Source organism: Melospiza melodia, chromosome 2 (assembly GCF_035770615.1).
Source record: "Melospiza melodia melodia isolate bMelMel2 chromosome 2, bMelMel2.pri, whole genome shotgun sequence".
Classification (NCBI taxonomy): Eukaryota; Metazoa; Chordata; class Aves; order Passeriformes; family Passerellidae; genus Melospiza; species Melospiza melodia.
The window spans coordinates 140,428,718-140,452,231 of NC_086195.1; the positions used below are offsets into that span (position 1 = coordinate 140,428,718).

The window sequence follows — 23,514 nt, forward strand, 5'->3', positions numbered from 1 at the left end:
ATTTTGATATAAAATCATTAGTAGCATTCTTTTGACTTGCTAAGAACCAACAGGACAATGCAGTAATACCTAGGATACAACATTTCTATCCAATTTTTATGGAATAAAAATTCTACTGCTCACCACTTCATGACCTGTTGGTCATAGGCATAATGCAAGAGTATCCATCAGCTGAGAGGGAAAACAAAATGTTGCAGTTCTTCCTTAAGAAAATTAAGAAACTGGGAATATTCCTTATAGCATGGAAAGCTGATGAAAAGTACAGCAGACATGGAGAGAAATCACTGAAGAGGGCCATACTGAGCATATTATCACATTAATCAGCTGTTGTGTCTGCTAACTTCAACTCTAATTTTTTTTTTTTTTTACTTCCTCTACAATATGCCCAGCTTTTAACACTAGTAGGAAATCTAAAAGAAACATTTATTGGACTTCTTAAAAGACAAAAGGTCAGGTAGAACACCTGTGGTCTTCAAATACTGCTCTACATCTCAACAATACTTGTGATCTTTCACTTTATTTCTGCAAGTCATGTATTATGTTTTAAACTCCTACGACAGGATTCTTTTGATTAAATACAATAGCAGAGGATTATCCTCTTAAATCTAAAATACAGTTACAAATTATTATTCACAAATACATAGATTTTATACTGGGCTCCTTTCTATTTGCTCTCCATGGAACTATGATTATTAAATAATTCTGTTTCCTTATTAGCAGCCAATAGACATATATACAAACTATCCATTTTCCATTTTTGAAGTAGATTGGTAGGATTATGTGAAGAGTATCCAGTTCTGCTAGGATTGCTTACATAAATACATAATCCATGTGGTAAAGGCTCTGTACTCGCCTGGATGCCTTTGCAGGATATTAAATCGTGAAAATTATAATCTGAAGTGTATCTTCTTAAATCTGAAGTTTACAATTCTCTATATTTTGGACAAGCAATTGCTGCACTCTTTATTTAGATAACTGTTCTTCAGATAAGGGTTTTCAAGCTCAAATGCTGTACCAGGGGTTTGGACATCTACTGGCAGAGAGGGCAAAGCAGAGGAGAATTTCTTCAACTTTCAGTCTAGCTGGAGTATTTTTTTCTCACTTAGTGAGAATTCCAATGGAGCAGAAGAACTATTTGGATGCTGTATTTTCATCCTGGCAATGGTTAAAACTCCTGGTACCCACAAACATCCTACAATCCTATCATTTAAAGCACCATCAGAACATAAATGATTTGCTGCAATTTGCAAAAGGAATTCTGTGTGCCTAAGTATGTAAAAGAGGCTTAGAAAATGTTTCCAGCTTGATAATCGGGTTACTTCTCTGTAATTTTAAAAATTCATTCCATGTATTTAAACATCTGTAAAAGGTTCAAAAGTAAAGTTGGCATGGTTTGGGGGTTTTTTTAGCTTTCTCTTCTGTTAAGTCTCAGTTAAGACTTCCAATAGAAGGTCAGGCTACTGCAAATTCTTAAGAATATATTAATTCTTTTGTTTTGCATTATACATAGGAGATCCACTTTTAGAATATAAATTATTCCTGGCAATAGAAATGATAAAAAGAAAGCAGAAGTTTGGTTAGAGTTTTGCAAAATTAATGAACACAGCATCTGAGTAAAAAGCAGCACCAGGTCATGAGACAGTGAAGCATCTTCTGTTGCTGCCAATTTTAGCTTTCCTCCTTGAAAAAAAAAAAATTTATGGCTTTGGAACAATTCAGAGAGATTTCTTTTCAGAATACCGAGATATTTATCACCTACTTTAGCATTTATGAGACCATTTCTTAAGCACACAGGAATTTCAAAGGGTATTTCCCAAGAGTTCAGTGCAGCAGTTCTGAAGTCTCTGAAAATACAATGGTTCAGATAAAGAGGTGTTCAGTATGCACCTCATATTTCCATAAATATTGCTTTTCTTCCACTTTATTTTGTCCTGACTTTTCCTTGATTTTTTTACTGAGGGCAGCACTCAGTTTGTCATGCTTTCTTGCCCCATGGGCCTGCACAGTGAAGGCTGAATTGTAAAAGAAAATATTATATTTAATTTGGTATATACATATGACGGAATTTTTTGAATTTCAAAATATTTGCCTAACAGAAGCCATAAAATTCTGGAATCCAACACTGCTGAAAAGACACCAAACAGAAAATTAAATCAACCATTCTTCTTCCTTCGACCCTCTGTGTTTTCCTTCTCAAACTCAATTCTTTGTATACCAAAAAAAAAAAAAAAAAGGCAAGAATTATTTATTTTTCACTAAATTATACTTTTTTTTTCCTTACTGCCCACATTGGTAAGCCAAAATATTATAAACTTGTGAGTGCGAGAGATGAATGTGCAGCCTACACAAATTTAAAAGCTGTTTTTTGTGCACTGAGCGCATCAATGTGCAACCCATGCATGGTACTCTTATTTATTTAAAATTCCAACCAACCTATTTAAAAAAAAAAATACAGAATTAACATTCATCCTGTGAGGCTGCACAACTAAAAACTTATGTTTACTGTGTTCCACCAGTTAGAATGGTTCTCACACCTAAAATGAGAAACACAACAGAAAATAGAAATACTGCTATTGCCACTCTTTGCCTTCCTTTGCTATATAATATACAATAGACATTGAAAAATAATCAATATATACAATAAATTTTGCCTTTACTAGGGGTATATATGTACATAGGACTATTTAAATTAAAAAGAATGGAAAATTAATGCAAAAATATATGCAGCATTACTATCATCAAGTTGAGATTTATCACACAATAAGACTAAAATTACAATAAATTGCATTTGGTTGAGCAGTTCAGAGACTGCTTCTAATGCTGTACTATTACAGATTATATATGAGCTGTAAGTATATGGCTGTTCTGTACTGGAGCATACAAATTTGTTTATAATCCTCCTCCATTATATCTGCTTTCCTCTAAGTGGTTTGTAGGTTTGTACTTAACTTTTGTTTGCTTTTTTCTGGGAGGTTGGGATTTTTGGGAGGTTTTTTGTTGTTTTGTTTTTAATTTATGACATGTCATTATTTAGGCTAGGAATGGTTTAGATCTGGCAAGTGGCAAGCACCAGTGGCCCAAAATGTGTTTGAAATGTCCAAATAAGAACACAACCATGTATTTAGTCAAGCCTCTGTGGAATCTGCAAATAGATCTCCCACACAAAAATAATCAGGAGACTGCTTAAGTGTATGTACACAAAAACTGAGGGTGACAAATATTATCACATTACAGTGCCTAGCAAATTTTTTTAATTTACCTATTTCTGATGGACCATGCTACCATAACCCTGCATCCATTCAGCAGACTCTCAAATTCCTAGCACAGCCACAGCTAATTCTGTGGCTCCAGGGTTTTCCAAGAAAATTAAGATTTTTGCCATTTTACCAGAAAATACAGGCAAATGCAAAAATTTAGACATGCACCATGTCTAATCTGGACACTGACAGTTTCTAGGATATTCAGTTTCCAAGGAAAAAAGCCTATATGGTCTAAGAGATGCTCCTAAAAAAATCAAGGAAACTGTCTCTCACAAGCAAGTCATCTCATACGAGTATCTGCAACTCCTTTAAGAAAGCCATTTAACTAGATCTTGGATATACCTAATTGTTTAATCTCTGCAGATTGAAATTAATCCCAAAAAACTTACCCCTTGATCTAACCTTTTTCCTCAAAAAATGACTTGAGTGTCAAAAAGGATTTTAAATATGGCATTGCAGAGGATGGTATCTGATTATGCCCAAATTACAGCTCAAATATGTGAGTACCAATATTTTTTTCTTAATGTCATCTCTGTAAATTCCCCATATTGTGTGAAAATCTGATTAGCTTCCTTCCCTTCATCCCTGCTAAATGTTCTGACAGCTAAATCCCTACCTTCTATTAAAGTTCCTATTAAAACCACAGCCTCTGTAACACCTCTGAAATTCTGCTGATGAACTTTCACAGGTGTAACTTTACCACAGTTGAACTGCTGTAGGGGCAAAGGAACTGAGACTTTTGGATATTAGGATTTTTTTTTTCATGGCAAAGGTTACCAAGCATTGGAACAGGCTGTCCAGGGATGCAGCTGAGTCCTCAGCCCTGGGGATGTGTGAAGACAAGTCAACGTGGCCCTTATGGACATGGCCTAGTGAGGGACTCGGCAGTGTTATCTGCAGTCAGACTCAGTGATCCAAATAATTTCCTACCCAAATGATTCTACGATTGGTTTGGAAGAAAAGTGAAATATTTTCAGACAGAAGTCTTTTTATGGTGTTGCTGTTTTATCCTGCTAACTTTCACACAACTTGAATTTTAGTTATGTTTAGTGTGTCTTTCTGGGACAGAGTTAATTTCTTTCCAGTTGCCCTTTGGTGGGATGTTTATACTGGTGACCAAAACAGTGCTGAGAAAACACCATTGTTTTATTTAGGAAATTGGTATTAAGTATATAAACTTCCTTACGTCTATAAATACAGTTAAAGACAGTCTACTTAAGGAAATGAATCGTTAAAAATGTTAAGTACTGTAGAAGAATGTTCCAAGAGATATTCCCCCCATCACTTCCTGAAATATTTAAAAGATGAAGGTGAAAATGGATACAGCTGCATGGAAAGAAATGTTTACAAGCTGGCACAGGAAAACATCAGTGCCATCTGTGACAAACAACCAAGCCATTCAAAACTCCTGTTACCATAACAAAAATGTCTCCTAATCAGCTAAAAATCAGCTAAAAAATTGTTGATGAATGCATTTACTGTAAAACAATTATTTTAACAGAGAGGGTAATATAAACAGCCTGGTAAGGAGAAAAACATCATTGCTTTGACAAGATTAGTCTCAAAAAATTCATAAAACAGGAAGATCAGTGATACTGTATATTAGCAATTGTTATTAAAAAAGAATTGAAATCCTCTATAGAAACAAGATATTCAAACCAGAATTATTTCCCTGGATAGATTAATTGGTAGATTACCAATTGACAAGAAAACTGTTCAAATAATTGTGGAAACTCAAGTAGTTTCAGTGAAAGTGACAGAGTTGTCAAACAATTCAGAGGACTTCTAATAGGTTCTTTACTGCTGAGGCCACACATTGTGTCTACTATGACAAGTCAAGACAGCTTTTATAAGTCTTTTCCACATGTAAATGTCTCACAGCTTTGCGCTGAGAGTCACCTTACCCTCCTTTTAAACTGATCTTTGGAGTGGCTACACACAAGCTGGGCACGTTCAGCCTGGAGAAGAGAAGGCTGGGGGGACATAAGAGCAGCTTCCAGTGCCTAAAGGGGGCCCCAGGGGAGCTGGAGAGGGGCTTTTCACAAGGGCATGGAGTGATATGGTGTCAGCTAACGGCTCTAAGCTCAAAGAGAGGAGGTTTGGATTGGATATTGGGAAGAAATGCTTTCCTGTGAGGGTGCTGAGGCCCTGGCACAGGGTGCCCCGAAAAGCTGTGGCTGCCCCATCCCTGGAAGTGTTCAAGGGCAGACTGGATGGTCTGAGGTTTGAGCAGTGCGGTCCTGTGGCATCCTGCCCATGGTAGAGTGTTGAAACTGGACAATTTTGAGTTTCATTACAATCCAAACCATTTTACGATTCTATGGCAGAAATTTATCAGGAGTGGACATGCCTTTATGGCAACAGTCCCCAAACCACAGCTTCTGAGCAAACTTTGCTCACAAAATTGTGTTGCAATGATTAATGCAATGGGAAATAAATAATATATTTACATTTAAGACAGAAGGAAGATATCTCACCAACTGCAGTTGAATAAGGTGCCTTATTTTATTACTATTACTGCTAATATGTAAAGGAAGGTTATGGAACACTGCATTTCAGTTGGACTTTCAGATATTTTTAGTTTCTTTCCCAGTTCCTAACTGAGTCCCCAAGGTCAGCAAACTGACTTTGGTTAGACTGCTGGATTTTACTTCATATGCCCTTGAGACTGCCCACTAAGCTCCCATCCACATCCCCTTCTGAAACACATGAACTTGTCTCTTCCCATTTTTTGTATCAACCAAAAAAACCCCAAACCTCTGTTCTATATTTTCAAGGTTATGGAGTGACAGTTTGGTGAGTAAAGATCTCCTTTCATAGCGCATGCTTTTTCATAAATCAATCGGTCATTTTGAACTACAGCCCAAAGAACAGAGGAAGTATCAGATGTGTCCATTATTAAGGCAGAAATTTTAGACAGCCCATCACTAAGAAGCTAAACTGGAACTCAGTCAACAAAAGTTGATGCTATTGACCTCAGAGATATTAATGTTTTATGCTGCATTTTTGTAGCTCCAAGCACTAAATTTATTACCTGTTCAAAATACAAGGAAAAAAATCTGACACATAAATAAAACACATTTTTAGAAAAAAACATTGCATTCTCCTGCTTCAGGAAGGATGCACAAATAACTGGGAAGAAAATTTAAAAACAAAATCATATATTATATTCCAAAACATGAATAACACAGTTATTATTGCAGCTCAATGATGACTGAAAGTGCTGAAAGTTTACAAATATTATGTAATGAACCTACTATAAATAAAAAGTCTGGGAGGCAAAGGTTAAGGTTCTGCAAGTTGCAAAAGAATCTCCTGATTTTTTTATCCTACTTCACCCTGGCCTGTTAGTTTAAAATCTCTGAGGCATACTCAATATTACCCAAATCCCAAGCATTATTATTTCAGTTGCTCTTCAATTTAATGAAAACATTGCTCATGACTGAGTGTGCCAGTAAATTAATGACTTCTGCTAATGTCACAGGCTCAGGAAAACACATCATCCCATCCTCCTAACATCAAAAATGTTCAGCAGAGCAATAATCAAGTGTCAATGACATTTTTCTTACACACATAAACACTACACAAACACTTAAGGTTTGATTAAAGTAACACATTAGCTTTCAATAGTATCGGAACAAAAATTTCTTTCAAAAACCACCAACAATACAAAATTTGTTACGCTCCTTCAGGAAACAAGGAAATCCAAATGTGCCCATCATGGGACCAAACAGATTCTTATCTCTGTGGTGATGATCTCAATTACACCAGTGCTTGTGCCATATTCTGGATTGTATTAGGATACAAGAATAACTCAGATTAGGTAGCACTGTGGACATAAATCACCATCCCTGGAAATGTCCAAAAAGTGTGTGACTGTGGCGTTTGGGGACGTGGTGAACACGGTGGTCTTGGGTTAACAGTGGGACTCAGTGATCTGAAAGGTCTTTTCCAATATAAATGATTCTATGATTTTATGCTAAAAAACACTTTTCTGCCCCATATTTACTCAAGCTCCTTTTGTTTTTTCAAATCACTTTGTACATTTTTGGGAAATATTTTAAGGTCCTTACTGAAATGTAAACTTCTGTAGGTATTCTACTAAGTGCTGCCAGTTTTTAATATACAGCAGAGGTCCTAAGACACCCAAACCCCTCACGTGGCTGCAAAACTATTGTTTAGGGTATGCATGAGGAGACAAAAAATACATGTTATAATAGCTGTGCTTTAAATTAACTTGGAATGCACATGTTTTTGTGTTTGCATACTGTGGCTATTTTGGCATACCTAGAGCTTTTACAAATTTACACAATAACTGCAATTATATCTTTTGTGCTTTCCAAATGTACTGTGCACTTCAATGGAGCTCATCCCAGTGCTCAAGCAAAACATTCCTCACTGGATTTTCTCATCATGGTAGATGACAGTCCTTACTTTCTGCTAGAGCAAAAATTCCTTGATTCATTTCTCATTGTGGTATATGACAGTATGTACTTCCCAAAGTACATTCCTTTTAAAGGAAACAAAACTTTCAGAATTAGAACTCAGATTGCATGAGACTGCATCCAAAACGTAAAACGCAGAAGTATCTGTGAGAGATGGAAATTATGCCTGGGAATACAAAGAAAAAGAGTAATCCATAAAGTTGAAAACAGGCTGAGATTAAGAAATGTCATATGGCTTGAAATCCCTGAAGGCAAAGACACAGAAGGCATTTTACAAAAATGGATTATTAAGGTGCTGAGGGTAGACAGTTTCTACTTCCTTCTGGAACAGAACATGGCAAATAAAATGACTGAAAATGGAACAAGATGTTTCTCTCAGAAAAACAGTATTTTCTGAGCTCATTTCAGAGAAGCAAGTAATCATAAGCCTCATCCACAAGAATCAGGAGATAATGCAAGCTAGTATAAAAATAAGTGATACACAGTATGTACACTGACATCAGAACTACAAGTTGATGCAGAACACATGAAATGCTCCAGAATAGTGCATCTTACTTTAAAAGTGAAACTCCAAATGCCCCTGAAACTCTGTGACATGCATTAGCTGAGTGGAAAAGAAAAAAAAACAGGTTCTGAAAGTGCAGCCACTGGCAAAGCACTGATAGTTGAACTTTAGAGAGTAAAAATGCTGCTCTACCCCATGCTCACTGTCCCCAAGGATGACAGACACTATTAATGTTTTCATTTTTCTGATTTAGGCCATCTGATGCCATATTATCAAACGCTAAAGTCCATGGTTCTTACTTAAACCATAAAATTTTTGTTCCAATATGCAACACAGAAAATTATTTTTCCTTTTTTTTTTAATAAAAGGGAGTTGTAACACATTCCTGCAGCATAGTAATTTTTAATATGAAATTTTATTATGCATAACAGTTAGCATTGGATTTAAAGTTAGATAGACACTTAGTATTCAGAAAAGCAAAAGAGGAACATAATAATGTGTACTCATTTCATTCTTGCATCTCTAATTCCTACTCACAACACAGGCACCTCCAGTCCCAAGAACAACTAAAATTTTTCAGACAAGTCTATATTGGAAGAATATCCACTTAACAGAGTGTCAGAATGCCAAAATCCAGACCAAAACCAACAAAATGGTGAGAGACTTACCCCATTTAAGGGAAATGTTTTCCATCCTAGTTCTCCGAGGGCAGTTGTAGTATCAAGTAACACAACTGAAAATGGAAAAAGAAATGGTGTTTGTGGTATTCCTTGGATTAGACATAGCAAAATATTAAAACAGGAAGGACTGAACTTGCCATGTTAGCCAGGTTCACTTGGGCTTTCATTTCATACCTAAAAAATTCTCAAAACTCATAAAAACCCCCTAAATCTTTTGCAGAAATCATTGCCAAATCACAGTACATGACTGATATTTAACTACTAAAAGATGCCTGATGAAACATACACTGCCTGGAAAACTGGAAAATCTGCAGCATTAAAGCTAATAAAATGCATAGTTTCAAAAGTAAGATTTTTTTAAATGAAACCCATAAACTTCCCAGAAATAAAGTTATTCAATTTACAAATTGAGAACACAGAAAGACAAACAACTTCAGTTTCTCTCTTGGATGGAGCACTACAGTATCAGTATCTGCTGCCATTATTTTGCATCACTTCTGTCATATTCATGTTGGGTTTTTTGATATAAGAGAGAATGCGTGTTATTGTATATTACAAAATGTTTCTGCATTATTTTGATGTTAAATTACACTAACTTCCTTTTTCACTTCCATTCACTGATGCTAAACAAAATATACACAGCACATGAGACATTTTACCCACAGGTACTACTGCCCTCTAATGGAATTGTTTCATCCGACCCTCTAACTTCAGAAATCTGAATTAGGATTTAAACACAAAATTAAGTATTATACAGGGCAGTTTATTTTAATTATTGAGTGATGTGTTTTGATTGCTGAGTTCCTCCTTACAGCCCACTAATTTCAGCTCTTATTTGAATGGTTAAATGATGGAGAAAAATAATTAAGCTATTAATTTGAAACGTGACCTTACTATCCACACATTTGTGGGGTCTATATTGCTGTGTGTTACCTTCTACCTCTTGTCTGTCGAAATAATCAATGTACAGCTCTCTCTAATGTGTTTATAGCAGCAGCAGAAGTCAGGTCATGTTTTTCTGCCTTATGGAAAAGGCACCTTGGCATGGACACTGAACTTGGAACCGTATTAGAGGGAACCTGACCCAGCATCTTCCCTTCTCTTTTGAAACAGTGACACTTAGAGCTGCCCTGCGTTTGAATGGATGGTGACTTCTAACCTGAAACTGAAGTTTGCTGTCTCGTCAACAGACTTACAGGCAAGTGAAATACTCAACATAAACCACAGAAAAGCTTAATGTTTATGTGAAGAAATAATATTTTAAAAATACATTCAACAAAGGGGAGTATTCTGCTCTCCACTTCTTCACCACTTCACTGTATGAAGCTTTGTGAATAATATGAGTAAAAATTAATAACTTTTTACAATCCCTATTTTACTTTACAAAAGAGTCACTATTCTCATTGAGATTATTTGCTGTCTTTTATATGATTTACAGCTGTCATAGCATTTTCTATTTGTGTCAGGCTACCATGCTCTCGTGGAAGAGTCAAAAAAAGCATCTTCTCACTTGACATTCGATGCAGCAGTTTCCTGTGTAAAAATTTAAGTTGATCATAACTGGGGATCTGTTACCTCCAAAGGAAAAAAAAAAAAAAAAACAAAAAAAGAGTTTACACATTTCTTTCATTTCTTTTTCATAGAGGACCAACTGCTCAGCATGTTTCTGAGAATATTTCATTCCATCCCAGGTGTTTGTTTTCTTCTTACAATCTCTCCCCCCATCTTCTCTCCCCCCAGAAAACAAGGCCTATTTGTTATGTGCTTTGTTTTCAGCTGAATTTCAAATTATATCTTGCTCTTTGTCAAGTGCTATTCCTACAGACCTGCAGGTAGAAATAAATTTTTCTCTGAGCAGCATTAATTAGAGTTTGAAGTGTCATTTCAGTTTTACAATTTTTGTGGTAGCAAAACTGCAATTTAATAAACATCATCCAGGTATTTAAAAATTAATACTTCTATGGAACAAGATCCAAAATACAGAAAGGAAAACTAATTCATTTCTTCAGTGGAGCCTGAATTAATTAATTCCTTGCCTGAATTAATCAAGTACTACTTGAAGGCTCAAAGCTATACATTAAAAAAATGAAAAACCTAGAGTAAATTCATCACTGAAAGTATATTAAGTTTAGATTTAGTTGAGCCATGATCTAATAATATTCCTCATATACATTTACCAAATGATCCCCAATGAGTAATTGAGTTTTGTTAAAATACAATTTTTGATACATTTGACATACCAAGGCTCTTGAATGCTCACATATTCTCACCTGTAGCTACCAAATCTGTAAGAACTGGAAAATTCAAACCAACTGAAATTCAAATCACCAAATAACTACTAACCAGAACTAGAATGGTATCACCTTCAGAGTCAGAAATAAAAGTCATAAAAATTAAAAGACTGTCCTTCCAACAGCACTTGTATTATAAGACATAAAATAATTATCAATCAAAAATGTGCAAATACTGAAATATCAAGTAAACCTTATGCTTATGCCAAAGAAACACAAACTCCAGTGAAGCTGTGGATTCAACAGAGTCTGCAATTCAAATGAGGACACGGATAAAGCAATAAAATCCTCGAGCACTTCAGAGGTTTGGAGATATCTACATGCTAGACTTCAGTGTGGGACAGAGACACCCAAGCTATCCTTACATGAGGTGATGAAGAAGCAGCCTGTGCCCAGCAGCACAGCCCTGGTGGCAGACAAATCTGCACTGCCAAGGCACTGCCAACTCACAGCTCTTATGGCACAAAATCCCTCTGCCAAAGAGCTCCAGGCTAAGAGGGACTGCCAGCATGCAAACATCTGAATTACACTGAATTACACACAGGACTGGAGGCTTCCCTTCTGCCTGCAGGACAGGGAAAGTTTCAAAAGAACTGGAAATTCACATGCAAAGAGACTAAAAAAAGATGGTGGGCACCACTCCTATGATGCTTATAATGAGAAAGTTCCCTAAAAAGCTAATGGGATCACAAAGTCATATTTATTGACCCTTGTCCCTACATTTACTTATTTATGCTCCTTTGTAGGCCATAAAAAGCTCCATCCTTCTTAAAAAAAAATGAAAAGTGTCCATTATGGATGAGCCATTAGCTGCCAGCAGAAACAGAAATGTGTCTGGAACCACTGCAGTGAGTATTTTACAGGAAAAGCTCTGAGTACACTGCTTGAGACTCAGCAATGTTATTGACATTTGTGACATCCAACCTCCACTTCTAGCAGGCACTTTTCTGAGGTGATGGCTCTAAAACTTGCACAGTGAACAAGAGTTTAGGTCTGCCAGTACAAAGTTTCACGATTCAAAATGAACTCAAAGACCCTTTTAAAAAAACTCTTTGGATAAAAAGAGCTCAGATTTAGCACTTGGATGTCCTTTCTTAAATAAATGAACTGGGGATTCTAACACTTCCATAATAATATACAGACTTGAACATCCATCTGCAAGCCTATTGCCTAATTACTTGGACATTTCATTCTTAGAAGAGTTTAGGTTTTTTTTTTCCAGCACATACTTTAATATATATTATTATTACTCATTATGTCTTATTGAGCTTCAGTTTCCTTTTTTCTGGACACTATCTTACACTGCTATTATTAGACTTTACAACTGAAATTAATCTTTTCAGAGGTTTTACCTGGTCCCAAGGAAACTGTTTTACCTAAAATTACGACGAGCAGAGCTCCAAGGACTGACAGGGTGGAATTTTAATTTTCATTCCAAAATACTCCTCTAAAGATGAACTCTGCCATTGTGTCTGTACAACCAAGGAAAAAAGCCCTCCAAATATTCATTTCACCAGTTTCTTTTCTTCTTCTTTTTGCACATCTCCAGACAGGGTATGTGTGAATTAACACAATTAATACAGGATTTTGGCCAACTTCATTGAATCACAGTCTGATATTGGTTTACCCAGCTTGATGTGCTCATTTTAAACATTTCACTGTTACCTCTAGAGTGGGTAAGCCAAAGATTTGCAAGGAAAGGAGAGCAATACACAGACATTCATTTCTGAAGACAGCACTAAAATTCAGGAACATCTCATCTGTACCACGTAAAAGTTTCAGTATCTTCCAGCAAGGTAGGGAGGCATTACAGATGACCCCCAGAAATGGGCAAAATTGGCAGCTTTTTTTGTCCCTGAGAACTTTATTATTGACTGCAAAGTTCATACTTATAAGGCAAACACAGAGAGCTTTTAAAGTCTCTCACTTCCAGCCCTCAAGAGAGTTGTTGCTATCTTCTGAAGTGTCTGTATTTTCGTTCAGGTTTTATGGTTTTTATTTTAATTTTTAAAAAGAGGATCACATGCAGTATTCTGAAATCATTCCTTTTAACAATATGTATTAAGAGTCCTGGCTATTTTTATATCCTATTTATATATCCAGGGTCACATAAGCCTATTTTTTTTTGCTGCAGCATTGTTCTTATAGGCTGTTACTACTCTATAACATCACTGTCCTGTACAGATTCACTCCTTTTCATCATTGTATTTTTCAGTTTGGGTTAAATTTCTGCTCTTGAATGTACAAAGATCCATTGGTTTATACTAAAACAAATTTTATTTGCAAGGGCTGACCTTTACTAAGTGATAAAGGCTCCTCCCTGTCTGCACATCCTCCTTCCTTCTTTACTTACTGCTCTTTTGTCAGGTATTGAGTTTATATTTATTTTCATGTTACTAATTAAAAATGTTAGAATATTGAATGATGTATAATGAATATCGCAAATTCTGTGATTTAGCAGTCATTAAAACTACTTTAAGGCTTCTTAGACCTCAGGGGTTTTTCTTAAACCCATTTAGTAAAAAAAAAAAAAATGAAGCTTTTTACTGTCAGAAGACTCTATCATATTCTGTTATAATAGAAAAAAATCTCAACATATTACTGCTGGGGCTTGTCTGCCTGAGGAAGACAGAAAGAAGGGGATATGCAATATCCAAGTTACCTTGGTAATTAACGTGCAATCAACTGGGAAAAAATATTTAAATGCTTGGTTTTATGACAAGGCCTGTTTTCCATAAACCAAATAAACTGGCATTCATTATACACGTATCAATTGAATCCTTTTCCATAATTTTCATTATTTTGCATTCAACAGCTATCTGGTTTAGGCAAGATTAATGAGATGCAGTAATAAAGTATGAGGAGCACCTGTCTAGATAGCAATTCTGCCAGGCAAGTGTACAGGAGTCGCAGCAAATCAGAGAGTAAACAAAGTATTGACAATGCTGTTTGCCTGAGATAAGCGGGATTAGAGCCAGCAAAATAGAGAGACTAATCCTCCCACTCTCCTCAACATTTCCAAGAGTTTTATGTCAGACTCCAAGAAAATCCTTGCTACCCCACAGTGGTAAAGGAGAGGGAGAGCTGTGACTAATTGGGAAGCTGGGGAATCTCCACTCCAGGAGGCTTTAAAGACACCTTGAACACTGCCAGGCCTGGTTTCTGCATAATCTCCTGTTGCCTTGGGGCACAGCAAAGGAGATAAATGACTTTCCAAATGTGAGTTTTATAAAAATCTAGTTACCTGGTTAATGGGGCTTCCCTTTTCTTTTCAAACCACAACTCTAACACCTACGCTTTTCCAGTATTCCTGAATTCCCTGAGTCCCTGAACTCATTAAATTTACCATCAATAGCCCAGAGATGTTCTCAGCCAAGTCTTTCAGGACTCTTGGAAGAGAACTATTTACACCAGATGGGGAGGACTTCATATTCGTCATATTTTATGAATAAATCACTAATTTCTGATTTTCCCAATTTAAAACACATTATTTTCTGCCTGTTTCTAAGAATAGTTCAATACCATTCATACAAACATTTTTATTCATAATGCAATAGATAAATTCCCATTATCATGAGTGTTGTGAGACTTGGGCATTTACCTAACACACTTTTTATTTTCAGTTTTCTACACTACATATTTTCTAACATGTGTTAATTTCCACATATATCCTCTCTTTTCTATTAATGATGAGAAATATTTATATTTCTAGTTTCTGCTTTCATGTTACCTCCAATGTAGACTGAGCTGTTATCCACAACTGGCCTTTTTTACTGATCAGTGATTTCCTAATCAAGAACTTTTAAAAGGAATTTCCCCTTTCACCTTTCTTATTCTCATGTTTGCACACTCACACAGACACTTTTAAAATTCCCTTTTGATGAATGAGAACTGGCCAGAATAATTTTTCACGTACTAAACCCAACATCCCATTTATGGCACTTTCATCTTGTCAGTGCTAAGAAATTTGCAACATTATATTGGATAAATGCCTGTCTTTTTCTTGGTACTGTTTTACTCCATTACACAAGGTCTCCAGAGAGAATCTTCAAAACCCAATTCCCCCAAATCACCATTGTTCTTTCCATACATTACACAGAGATGCTTAAGGAATTATTTCCCCTCTTTTCTCATATGATTCAGTTATTTGTTTCAGTCTTACTGTTTCCTACCACTTCCTGATAGATATAATTTGAGATCTTGTGGCTCGGAGAAAACAAGATTAAAACAAATAATAGCTCTTTTGGGGGGGGGGGGGGAAAGCTACCACAGCTACTGCTCACCTTTTACATTCAACCTTTCTTCCTAGAACACATTCTTACCTATTTCTTAGGAAGTTCATTTTTTAAATTAAATTAAAATTTATCATATTACAGAGCCAATAAAAGGATCCTTTCCATATGCATGTTTTCCTCAGAGGAGAAGAAGAAGGCTGCTGTAACCTTACTGCTCCATCTCTCTCTGGAATGGAAACCAACATTCTCATACCCAATGCTTCTGTTTTACTGCACCCTTTTTTCATCCTTTCTTCCATTCTCACGTTAAAAATCAACACGAACCCCTTTATTCTCACGTTGTATCATTATTAGCATTGCAGACCCCTCAGTTACATCACTTACACCTGTCTCTCTGAAAGCAGGATTTAGAAGCAGATTTTTTTTTAACAATTGGCAAGCTCTAAGTTAACTTCAGGGTTTAAAGTTTCCAACCACAAACATATTTTAACAAGAACATATTTTTTCTCCCTTATCAATGCCACTTCACGGTAAAATAAGCAACTTCAATACTTTAAACATCTATGAAAATATATGATATTAAATTACTGTAACTTACAATTTATAAATACCTAAGACAGAGTTATTTTCAATAAACATGAATCCTTTTGCATCCAAAAGAAATAACAATAAAATTCTGCATTCTTTTTCTTTCCATTATTTTAATCCCTGTCTATAACTCCAGAAAAGATATCAAAGTGGGGAGAGAAATTCAAAAATTTATCAGTTAAAAGCACACAATAACAGTCAATAAAAGACTGAGTCTTCCCCAGTAAGGTGGATTCCAAGTTTTATTTCACGAATACCAAATGAAGCCTTGGAAATCCACTTGATACATTCAGTGGCACCAAATGCATAGAGAAAAAATCTGTCAGTGCAGAAACACGTGACAATTTCTGCACTGAAATCTTTCTAGGATAACAGCTGCAATTCCAAATTGTATAAGGCTAGATCTTAACTACTTATTCTGCCACCCAGCAGGTTATTTTGCTCTAGGACAGCTGTAAACATTTCCTATTTTGAGGTCTCACATAGGCACTCGCTTCTCCCATGTGAGTCTTACTCATCAGCACAAGAAAAAAATAAAACTACTGAGATAAAAAGAAAGCATTCTCACATCCAAAATAAATGGGCTTACCTCAGAAAAAGATGAGGCCTCAAGTTTTCCTCAGGTAATTGTGGAATGGAAAATGAGTAGGTAATGTCCTGCCTCTCCTAGCCTGTAGCAGAGCTTTTTCCCCAAGAGCAGCCTCAAAGTGATCTCAAAGTGATTTTGTTGCTCAGTGCACTTTCAACGGGAAGGCAAGGCAGGAGAAGGCTGTGAAATGCTCAGCTCAGCCAGGAGGGAGAACTCCTAGTTTGCAACGCACCAGAGGGGCTGAGCTCTGCAATGTCAGCCCGGCAGGACAGGCAGGGAGCACAGAACCGAGGCAGGCAGAGGCAGATTGCTCTACTTTAATGTGCTCCTCACAAAGAATGAGATGGGGAAAAAGGAGTTTAGATACCAGGCAAACAATCTGTTCTTACCATTGACTCAGCTTTAAGGTACTTCTTTACAGCAGAGATTGCTGGTAAAATGGACTGAGATAAATTAACACTGTTCACAGCTCCAGAAAACACCACCAGACCTGTATTATTTTTCTATGGTTTTGGTTTCACATGTGTAAAACAAAAAGATCAAGAGCTAACTCTGATAAAAAGAGGCATCAGAAAATGATGATAGGAGCCCAGCTGCCCTAGTTCATAATTTCAATTCTGCCTTGAAAATACTAATTGATATTCAATTCACCATCATGTTCATGTCAACAGTAGATTACTGGGCAGCATTTCCTAAATGAACACGAATACCTGACAGTTTTGTCAGCCCTGTTTATTAACCTAAGTGTATCTTCATTAGGGAAATTAGAAATAACTGAAATTCAGACAAACATATTTATCCTTGCACTGGTAAATGACTTGTGTGTTGAAGCCAATTCTCTTAGGTTGGGACTAATGCTAAATTTAATATTCTTCACTTTGCTGTTACCCTGCATTCTTACAAGCAGTTTCTTTTATGTCTTTTACTGTAATACTTGTATTGGGTGGTGATAAAATGAACAAAATGTTAATGTCACAACATCCATAAGTGAAAAATAAAACCCCAACTTACCAAAGCTTTAGGGAAATTATAACTATACCTATATGTAACAGTCAGCCAAACTAACATGAAGTTAATAACTCCATGGCTATTGCTCCTATACTGCATATTTTTCAGGAATTCCTCTTCAAGAGGGATAGAAACTTCCCTCTGCAGTTCATGGGCATAATCAAACCCACCTTAGGCACCCATTCCTCCTTACCATGTTTGGATCCAAAGACACAGCCTCTCTAATAGTAAAGAATGAAATGACATTGCAAAGGTTTGTTCCCTTTTCCTAATGCGTACCTGGAAAGGCTGATACAGAAATACCTTTCAACCTCATATTCTGTCTCTTTTTAAAAGGAGCCAGAAGTGTGGAGTGTTCCACAGCAGTCCCTTGAGAGAAAGAAGTTTTAAAGAGAACATCTGATAATGTCACAAAGAGGGACTGAGAGGACAGATGGCCACTGCTTACTCAGGTAGTCACTTAATAACCACAATGAAAAATTAGCAGTTTGGTGACTCAGGGGAACAGAACAGACAAATCTTAGGAGAGGAACAAAAGCTGAAGCAACTGAAGTTTGTGCTTGACTGGCAGCACAGCCCCATGAAGAGCTGTTTGAGAATCTCTGGCTCAAGCACTAAGACAAAGGTCCAGTCCAGGATTTTTGGCAGAGAGGGTGGTGTGTTCAGAGCTGCAGAGCTGCTTCAGACAGGCTGAGGGCAAGAACTGGGAGTCAGAAACCCTCACCTAGGCAATTCAGACATGGAAACAACAGTCAGGGAAGTTCCAGACATGAAAGAGGAAGGAGGTTTCTTCTGCACTGCACAGACCCACCAACTCACCCACCAAAGACTATTTACTATTTTCTCACCACCTTCTATTATTTCTGAAGTTCAGCCTAACTTTTTAACTCCAGCAACTAAATCCTAACAGGTTTACCTACAGGTTACCTACATCCAGTTCATATTTTTGCATCCTAAAAAATGAAATGGGGTCATCCTTATTTTGCAGGCAGAAAACTACAATGCAGAAAGCAAAGCAAACATCCAGCCCAGAACTGGCAGATCCTGACTTGCCTGATTTTCCCAGCCAACAGCAAAGTTCAACTTGTCTCTTAGAAGTGGTGCAGAGGGTGAGAAAGCACAGCTGCTTCCAGTGCCCATCTGTTGCAGAGCTGTACTCTGAAGTACCACTCAGAATTCATCCACAAGACATCCAAATGGACTTACAGAAGCGACAGGACATTTATTATTATCCACTCCAGACCTATGGCATTGCCACACAAACAGGATGAAGTTAGTTTCCTACTAAAACAATAAGACATGCTCCCTGATCTCCCTACTGCCCCAGTGTCTTGGTTTGGGCTGGGATAGAGTTTCTTTTCTTCCTAGCACCTGGTGCAGAGCTTTGTTTTGGATTTAGTATGAGAATAATAAAGGTAACACAGCAATGTTTGGGTTGTTGCTGGGTAATGCTCACCCCAAGTTCAGGATTTTTCAGCGTGTCATGCTGTGCCAGTGCACAAAAGGCTGGGAGGCAGCACGGCCAGGACAAGTGATCCAAACTGCCCAAAGGGATACTCCACACCCCAGAACACCATGCTCAGTGTGTTACCTGAAGGGTGTTGGCTGTGAGGGGCTCATCAGTGCTTGGGAATGGGCTGGGAATTGGACAGTCAGAGATGAGCAAATGCCTTGTGCATCACTTGCTTTCCTTAGGTTTTATCTCTCTTTTTACTTCCAACTGCTGTTGTTCTTCTTCATCACCATTATTACTATTATTATTATTATTATTATTATTGTTATATTACACGTTACTTTGTTTCGATTATTAAACCGTTCTTAACTCAACCAACAAGATTTTCAGTTTTTTTTGGTGCTCCTCCCCATCCCACCTGAGGGACTGAGTAAGTGGCTGCCTTGTACTTGCAATTTACCAACAATACCCAAGAAAGCAAGTGACATACAAAGGATAGAAGAGGACTATTAAGGATACATTTGTGGTTTTTTTCCTGCTGGGTAGAGGTAATGACTTTAGCTGTCAGTAGATAAGGAAAGTCATCAGTAGAGCCACAAGCTGTGGGCATATCAAAGCAGAAGCAGCCATGACTTCCAAGTGTGCAAAATGCTCTCAAGCAAATGGGTCAGTTTTTCTCCTTTGCTTCCTGAAGTGGTATCTCACCTGTTTGATAGGTTATCTGCCTAGGAAGGGAAATATTTAATACACTTGGCCTTACGTAGTTGGAAAGTGACCACGACGTACAGAGAAGGACTTTAGCAGAAATTATACAGAAAAAACTTTCCAGGATAGAACATAAAGGCAACTCAGAAAATGAGGTTAACATTTGGCTATATTACGTTTTCTTTTATTTTAATGCAGAACCTCAAAAATATACCAAAATAAACACAACTCTTAGAAAGCAGTTTTGTTACTTTCATGACAAATATTCCCAGACATATCTCCTAGTTTCGTGTTCATGATGTTAAAACATTTATCTCCTTTGATTAAACATCTACACGGCCAGTCAGTTTAATGTTTTTGGGCTTTGTAATTCTCTGTTTCACTTCGACAGCCTGTGCCTTCTTCCTCTAGCTCTTCATTTATAATTTATTGTGTCAAGCACCAAGTTTTCACAGCATGAACATTTTACAGGTGCTAGGTCAGGCTGTAAAGTACATACCAATAATCAGTGGCTTTAAAAATTCTTGGTCTCTTTCCATACAGTGGAGCATCAACATGAAGGCTCAACTGTTTTTATCAATTAATCAGGTTTGCAATACTTTTAACATTATTAACAAATAAATATACAGTATCTTGGCACTTGACAGGAAATAAGTCTATCTAACCAAAGATCAAATTACTTTAAAATATTGGACAGCGTGGAGTACCCACCTCTACTATGCAGAGACTTTCAGCTTTGAATGATATGCTTTTAATACACATTCATGGAGATCTAAATTTCAAAGATAACTGAAGAGCATTAAACAGATCTGAGAATGCCATCATTCATGTAGTAAACTGTTGAGTAACTGAGATCCTATTCCACAGTATATAGTTACACTCCTTTTTCCTTTTGTACATGAAATAATCTAACTGGATAAACTGTTTTTTTCTGATTTCATGTCAAGAAGTGAAAGTAAAAAGACTGCTTTTCCATTTTTTAAGGGTTCTTTTTCAGATTTTCTGCAGTGCAAGAGGTAATTTAGACAGGTACAGCATTGCATCAGTAGTCAAGTGCTGGAAAGGCAGCAGCTCCCTGGGACTTAGCTCAAAGCACAGCTTCAAAGGGCTACTTGAGACTTAAGTGCCTGTTACACAAGGCAGTGATGCAAGAGCAATGTCACTGAGGATGGCTGGAGCCCTGCCCAGGGACTCTGCAGGCAATGCCAAATATAGACTACACAGTAACACATGCACACTGCCAGTGAAGGAAACAGGAACCTTTATATTTCAATGATTACCGCAAAGAAAATGTTGGAATTAAAAAGTGCTCTACGATATTTTTCTTCAAAACTTCTTTTTTCCCCTCTTGTGCCATTCTGCCTGAAATGTCTGAGCACAGAAAACATGAGAAAGCCAGAAACAGCCCCATGACTGTGGAGATGAGTTACTCTATTAAGGGGAAAAAAACCAGGCATTAATTTTTTAAAAAATATTCTTTTCTCCTATCTGAAGACTACAAGATGATGAAAATGCCCAGTTTGTCTGGGAAGGCTATCCAGCATATCACAGAATTACAGAATTCAGAGGGTGAGAGGGGCTCTCTACAGGTTATCTAGTCCAGCTGCATTGACAGGGACAGCTTCCACTATCCCAGATTGCTGCAAACCCCATCCAGCCTGGCCATGGACGCTTCATGGATGGGGCAGCCACAGCTCCCATGGACACTCTGGGCCAGTCTTTCAGGAATCTCTTCTTCATATCCAATCCAAATCTACCCTCTTTCAATTTAAACCAGAGAGGAAGAGAGATGTTATGCTGAAAAGCCAAAAAAACTTCACACCAGAAGGCAGAACTGGAGTTGAAGGAAAGCAGGGACTGGAGAATGCCACACAGTCAGGAGGGGTACTGAGAAGTGGTAACACATTTAGGGGTTGTACGGGAAGACAATGAACACTGACTGTCAAAAAGAAACATGAATATTCTTTGCACATCAGAAATGAGGCAGGAGTTGGAGAATGGATGCAGCTAACAGGTTTTGCACAGATTTGCTTCCATTCAAACAACCTGTCACCACAACTGCAGCTAGAATCCAAAATATATCATCAGCAACTGATTAGTATAAAATTCTGAATCGCTGTAAGTAACTGATCTGTGTAAAAATCTAAATCACTGTCTTTCAAAATGCAGCAATTTACCAGACACACTAAAAGTAAGACAACTGAAGCTGTCTTCACTTCTCATTTCAGACTGCATGGCAGAAGGCTGTCTGCAGCAAGCAAGGTTTCATTTTCAATAATGATAGAGCTATTCTGGAGTGAACAACATCCTTGAGAGAGTTAGCATAGATTTAATTGAGACTCTTGGATCTATGAATAGTTTCAGGCCAAGCATTTTCTTACCTCATGTATGGGGTTGATTTTTTTTGCCTACAAAAAGAATTACTGAGGTTTATGAGGAGTCAGATGGAGAAAATCAGAGTTAAAAGGAAATGTTTTATGGTTAAAACTAGGTATATGATTACATCTCTAGTTAAAAGAGCAACTATAAAGGGGGATAGCATTTAAAATTGAATATAAATTTATCACACAAAGTTCATGAATCCAGACTGATCCAAAGGTTCCTTTTTTACAACCACCATACCTGAGCAATGGCAAATACTTATTGCTCTCACTTTCCACCTGTTCAAAATCATTCTCAGCCTATGAATAGAATATTTTGTCATGGCAGGTTTCTCTACGCTCTCCATAATGCAATCAATTATTGTTTAGTGCTGTTTCCCACCACCAATAATGAATGCCTTGATCAGAATCTCAGAGTGCTTTTTTGATTGCCCACAGTCCCTTCATTTCCAGCGCTCGCTCTCAATCAGATCAAGTGATTTAAATCTCATACTTAATTTAAAACAGATGAAGGGGGAATTTAAGATGTTTCATTTGTGTAAATACCAAATTTATAACAATGAATATTATCTTTTATATTGCTACACAGCTTAATTTATTTCATCTAAGAGCAATAAAACAGAGTAAGCACTGAGCAATCCTAATAGCCAAGCAGAATCAAATTATGGAAGAAAAAGCTGACATCTGAATTATAAAGCATTAAGGTAAAATTACAGCTAAATTTGAGGATAATTTCATTCAATGCACTTTCAGCAGTACTTTCAGCATTAATTCAGAATTATATGAACCAAAAAGTGTTTTGAATCCATAAAAATTATTTATGTTTTCTTTTAAGAAGTAATGAAGTTACTGCTTGTGTGACAACACCATATCGGTAGTGAATATTTTAGCTTATCATATACATTTCATTGCATAAATGTCAGAAATAAGTCTGGGTTAGGAAACTAAAGCAAGTTGGTGAAGAGTTTTTAGCTGCTTTAAATACAGAGTTAAAAATGTGAGCAAGTTTATAAAAGACATGGTTTTGAGACAAATAGGTTTACCTGTGAAATTTGTGGTGCAATTACTCAAAAATAAGTCATGAGACTGATATTATTTGTTATTTAGGTAATTTCCTTGTCCTTGGTCTAATGGGTTTTTTTCCATGGAACAGTGGGGAGGCACTGGCAACTCAACTAAAGGCTGAAATGCTATGGGGGGGGAGGCTATGGGAAGAGAAGGAGTAATAATTTTCTGGGACAATAAGGAAAGAAGGAAGGACATTAAATATAAATTATCAGACAATCCAAAGGGAGCCAATCAGAATTCCTTCCATGAAATGGGAATCTAGAAGCAGCTAGAGAAAATAAGACATCTGCATATTAATTGCTGACA

At 36.9% G+C, this 23,514-nt stretch overlaps 1 protein-coding gene across 6 annotated transcripts in view; it reads right to left on the reverse strand.

Annotated features, from left to right (window-relative positions):
* The window catches only part of EPHA6 (EPH receptor A6), a 370,926-nt gene that overhangs the window by 335,095 nt on the left and 12,317 nt on the right, over positions 1-23,514 (reverse strand). For all 6 annotated transcript variants that reach the window (XM_063150201.1, XM_063150202.1, XM_063150198.1 and 3 more), the window contains exon 2: positions 8,879-8,943. In XM_063150201.1, coding sequence (XP_063006271.1) covers positions 8,879-8,943 — 65 coding nt within the window. The remainder of the gene's footprint in view (positions 1-8,878; positions 8,944-23,514) is intronic.